General features: G+C 39.2%; 1 protein-coding gene and 1 non-coding gene across 2 annotated transcripts; one reads left to right on the top strand and one right to left on the bottom strand.

Moving 5' to 3' along the window:
* Positions 1-496: 496 nt before the first annotated feature.
* On the bottom strand, positions 497-600 carry LOC148568775 (small nucleolar RNA R71). Its single transcript, XR_015882329.1, has one exon. It is a non-coding gene; the product is annotated as a small nucleolar RNA R71 (small nucleolar RNA).
* Positions 601-1,931: 1,331 nt separating this feature from the next.
* Positions 1,932-2,582, top strand: LOC107636749 (uncharacterized). The gene has a single exon (XM_016340241.1). It carries the CDS (start codon positions 1,932-1,934, stop codon positions 2,580-2,582), a length of 651 nt encoding a protein of 216 aa, XP_016195727.1.
* The last annotated feature ends 2,618 nt before the right edge of the window (positions 2,583-5,200 follow it).

Genomic DNA, 5,200 nt, shown 5'->3' on the forward strand with positions numbered 1-5,200 from the left:
AGGGGTTTCTGCCAATTCACCAACCTTATCCGAGGTTGAATCCGACGCGTCACTTGAGGAAGGAACTATCTACTCTTTCATTGATACTACTAATAACTCTTCCATTGATTTAGGTACCGATACTATGGCTGCTCTTAGAAGAATCACTCTTAAGGAGGTGGGAGCTCCAGATTTCACTCTCCAACCATTTCAAGTGCATCATCCAAATCTGAATGCCGGTTTTGAGCTAAAGACCGGGTTGATTAATCTACTTCCTAAGTTCCAGGGTCTATCCATTCAAGATCCCATCAAGCACCTTAGAGACTTTCAAACGGCTTGTTCAACTACTAGGCGGTATAGTGCGGATGAGGTTGCCATTTGGTTATATGCCTTCCTATTCTCTCTTGAGGGAAGAGCCAAAGAGTGGTTCTACACTCAACCCGAAAATGTTGTCACTAATTGGAATTTGCTTAGAAGGGAATTTTTGGATAAGTTCTTTCTGCCAGAGTTGACGGATAGGTTGAGAAAAGAAATCTCATGTATTATTCAAGGTGACTTGGAAACTCTCTATGAGTATTGGGAGCGTTTTAGGAAGCTTCTTGATTCATGCCCCTATCACATGATTGATGATTTGGTGTTGATTAGTTACTTTTGCCAAGGCATGAAGCCTTAAGATAAGATCCTTTATGATGCTTCGAGTAATGGCTCTTTGACAAAGTACAAAATGGCGGAGGAAGCTTGGCAACTTATTGCCGACTTGGGAGAATCCACCCAACATGCAAGGCAAAAGAACAATCATCCTAAGACCATCAATAAAGTTTCTTCTAATGAGTCTGCCGTTACCAAGACCTTAGGGGAGATGACCAACATCCTCAAGCAAATCCATCTTAATCAACAACAACCTCCTCCACAACAACAATACCAACCGGTAGCCCCTCAAAGAGTATGTGGAGTTTGTACTTGTAACTCTCACTATACCAATGAACGTCCACAACTCCAAGAGGACAATACCGTGGCGGCCACCAATGCTTACTTCAACCGTCCAAATTAAGGGGGTAACTATCAACAAGGGGGAAATTATAACCATGGGTGGCAAAATCAAGGGTATCAAGACAATTACAACCAATGAGGGAGAGACAATGGTTTAAGTCAAAAGTGGAACAATAATTCCCAACAAAACCGCTATCAACAAAATCCTCCCTACCAACAACAAAACCAAGGTCAAAGATACCAACCACCTTACCAAAGGCAAGCTTAAGTGCCTCAAATCACCCAACCACAAGTCCCCCAAATTACCTACCTTTCTTCTTCCTCCAACCAAGCTCCAATGGGTGATACCCTTCGCATTATTCTTCAAGAGTAAAAGGAATTGCATTCCATTATCCAAGAGCAAAGGGAATCTCAAAAGAAACAAGAGGCATACATGGCCGCTTTGACTGAAGTTATATCCCGTATGGCCCCTCCTTCTACCAATAACCAAAGCGCCTTCCAACCTTCAAACTCAAGTTCACTTCCCTTTCAACCATAGCCCTGCTATCTCCTTGAGGTCCGGCACCATACTACAAGAGAGGAGCTCTAAGAAATCAAAGGCAAAGGAAGCTACTATTGATGAAGACATTGTTGAGGTGGAGGATGTAGGAGATGAAGAAGAGGTACACGAGGTCGTTGAAGAAGAAGTTGCTCAAGCAAGAGAGAGTGGCTCTAAGAAAGAAGATGTGTTGATAGAGTCCATGCCAATCCCATTTCCCACTTTGGCAAAGAAAATCAAAAAGCAAGTGGAGCTAGATCCCAAGATGGTGGATATCCTCAAAAAGGTTGAGGTGACCATTCCCCTTTTTGATGCTATTCGCCAAGTTCCTAAGTATGCTAAGTTTCTAAAGGATTTGTGCATAAACAAGGAAAAGATTAATGAATTAAAAACTATTCCTTTGGGTAGCTCAATTTCCGCTTTAATGGGTGTTATACCGGAGAAATGTGGTGATCCCGATCCATGCTTAGTTTCTTGCACTATAGATGATGTTGAGTTTACGGATTGTATGTGTGATCTTGGTGCTTGTGTGAGCATTATACCTTTGTCTGTTTATAAGGAGTTGGACCTTCCGCCATTAAAAACGTCGGCGGCTTGTTTTGTTTTAGCCGACAAAAGCATTATTTCTGTAGCCGGTATTGTTGAGGATGTCTATGTGAGCATCAAGGGATTAACCTTCCCGATTGATTTCTACATCCTTGAGATGCCTCCTAATGACTCTGGAAAACCGTCATCCATTTTATTAGGGAGGCATTTCTTGAAGACTTCTAGGTTTAAGCTTGATGCATTTTCGAGCACTTACTCTTTTGAGATTGATGGTAGAACCGTGAGCTTCAATTTGGATGAGACTATGAAGCATCCACCAGTGGACCGCTCTATCTTCTGGTGCAATTTGATTGATAAAGTTGTAGTTGAGATCCACCATGAGACTTCTAATGAGATGAGTATGAGTAAGGGTCTAAGTGTGGGAAAGGATTGTGACTATGATGTGGACTTCTCACCACCTCCATTATTGCAAGAAGACTCTAATGAGGAGTGGCAACCTTTCTCTCTTCAATTGAAGTGTGCTTTCTAGGAGGAGGATGAGGTAATTGAGCCGAAAGAAATAAATGCTAATATAGACTTCAACCAACCTCCTAAATTTGATTTATTTGATGACGAAGGAAACTTAGAAGTGGTTGATGAAAGGAGGTTACATGTTGAAGTGGACTTTACCCAACCGCCCAAATTTGATGTGATTGATGATGAGGAAGAGTTTGAGAAGGTGGATAAAGATAGAGCTACAAAGTTTTGATGAGGAAGAATCAAACCACCAAGAAGTGTGATAGTGAGAATTTTAGTTGATGGTATGGAATTTCACAAATAAAATCTCGTTGCAAGTATAGTTCTACACCAACAAACAATCCTTCCAATAAAAAATTTGGTTGTCACAAGTAACAAACCCCAAATAAGAATTAACCGAAGTATTTAAACCTTGGGTCGTCTCACAAGGAATTGCAATGAAATGGTCAATTATTGGTTATGAAGGAACAAGGGGTTTGATTTATAAAAGGGTAATAAAATAAATGACAAGAAAAGTAAATCAAGAATTAATAAAGGCAAGGTAAAGAACTCTTGGCTAGACATAGGTAATTGAGATCACCATCCTTATCTAGAAATCATGTATTGACAATTATGAGAAACCGAGCTCATTAAGTCTACTTACAAAAGCCTTAAGTACGTAATATCTACTCCTAGGCTTGAAGTACGTCAAATGGCTTGATCAACATCAATCCATAAATCCTAACCTAGCTACCAATTAACTTAATAGTAGGCTAGAGTCAATGGTTATCAAATTGACCACTAAGAGTTCTCAAATCACCAATTCAATGAGACCCAATGACTCAAGGTCACTCAATTCTCTTAGCCTAGGCCAAGAGTCAAGAAAACTACTCAAAAACTAGAGAAAATATTTCATCAAATATCTAGAGTGCAATAAATGTAAACATCATAAATTGCAAGAATCAATAAAATCTACCAACTACCAATTGCAAGGAAAGTAAGATCACAACTCAAATCAACAATAAAAGAACATCAAACATTAAATTGCATTAAAAGAGATCTAAATCTAACAAGAGTTCATTAACATAAAAGAGGCATAAAAGGGAAATTAACATGAAAACTAAGAGAATCAAAGTGTAGAAGCATGAACTTGTAAAAAAAAACAAGATGAGAACAATAATCAAAACCTAGATCTAAGATAGAAATAAGCCTAAGAACCCTAATTCTAGAGAGAAAAGGGAGCTTCTCTCTCTAGAAACTAAACTACATGATGCTATTCTACAACTAAGTGCTCCCCCTTTGCTCAATCTTCAATTCTACATCAAATACCCTCATAAATGAGTTCGATTTAGGCCTGGGCAGCTCAGAGATCGCCCCCAGTGTTTTGCCTTTAAGTGAGTCACGTGCGAGCATCGACACGTACGCGTGGGTCAGGAGTGCGCGTCGCTTGGCTATTTCCTATCCATGTGTACACGTCATGTACGCGTATGTGTCGTTGGCAAAAACCTCTATTCATGTGTACGCGTGCTTGATGCGTGCGCATGGCTTGAAAAATCTCCAATGCACGTGTACGCGTGCATGACGCGTGCACGTGGCCCTCAATTCTCCAAAAGCTCATTTCTTCATGAATTCTCCCTTTTGCATGCTTTTCTCTTCAATTCTTTCATCCAATACTTGCCTTATGAACCTTAAATTACTCAACAAACACATCAAGGCATTGAATAGAATTAAAGTGAATTAAAATCACCAATTTAAGGGCCTAAAAAAGCATGTTTTTACACTTTAGCACAAATTAAGGGAGAATTACAAAACCATGCTATTTCATTGAATAAATGTGGGAAAATGTGATAAAATCTCCTAAAATAAGCACAACATAAACCACAAAATTGGGGTTTATCAAAGTGAAGCAACTCATACATGAGCAAATTGAGTGGGTGACAATTTCAGCAAGGAGCTTCATAGGCCCCCATCAATATGCTATCTTGGAAACGGATTCTGAATTTCAAATCCTTCTTGGAATGCTAGATGGTGAGAAAATGAATGTTGAGTGGTAAAGAGACTCAAGGTCCATCAAGGAAGCCAAATCAACACTTGAAGTCCAAGCATGGTGCAAGGAAGAGATGAATGGACTCCAAGGTGTGGTAGGGTATCTCAATGGGAATTCAAGAGTTGAGCCACCCACACGGAATCATAAGGATCACCAAGAAGAAGTTCTTAAAGAATTAACGGACCTCACTTTGGATCCTAAAGAAATTGTGAAGGCCAAAAATTGGTTGAGACTCAAGAAGGAATGGAAGCATAGACCGCCATAACAAGAGCTCATTGACCGTCCAACTTAAGGACATTAAAGAAAAGTGCTAGGTGGGAGACCCCCCACCATGGTATGATTTTCTAGTTACATCTTCTTGTACCTTACTTTTCTTCTTTTTGTTTAGATATATTGATTAGATATAGTAGGAATTTCTTGAATTTGATTAGATATGCTTGCACGTTCATTATTTTATAAAGTTATCAAATATGCTAGTTTGATTACTTTTGGCACTCTTTGTTGTTGTCTTCAATTTTCAAGTGTTTTTGTAATATTTTGCTTATACAGGTGCCTTAATTGTGCTTAAATTATTTTTCCCTATTTTCATGTTCAAAAAAAAAATA

This window comes from Arachis ipaensis, chromosome B4 (assembly GCF_059453495.1).
Source record: "Arachis ipaensis isolate K30076 ecotype BB chromosome B4, ASM5945349v1, whole genome shotgun sequence".
Classification (NCBI taxonomy): domain Eukaryota; kingdom Viridiplantae; phylum Streptophyta; class Magnoliopsida; order Fabales; family Fabaceae; genus Arachis; species Arachis ipaensis.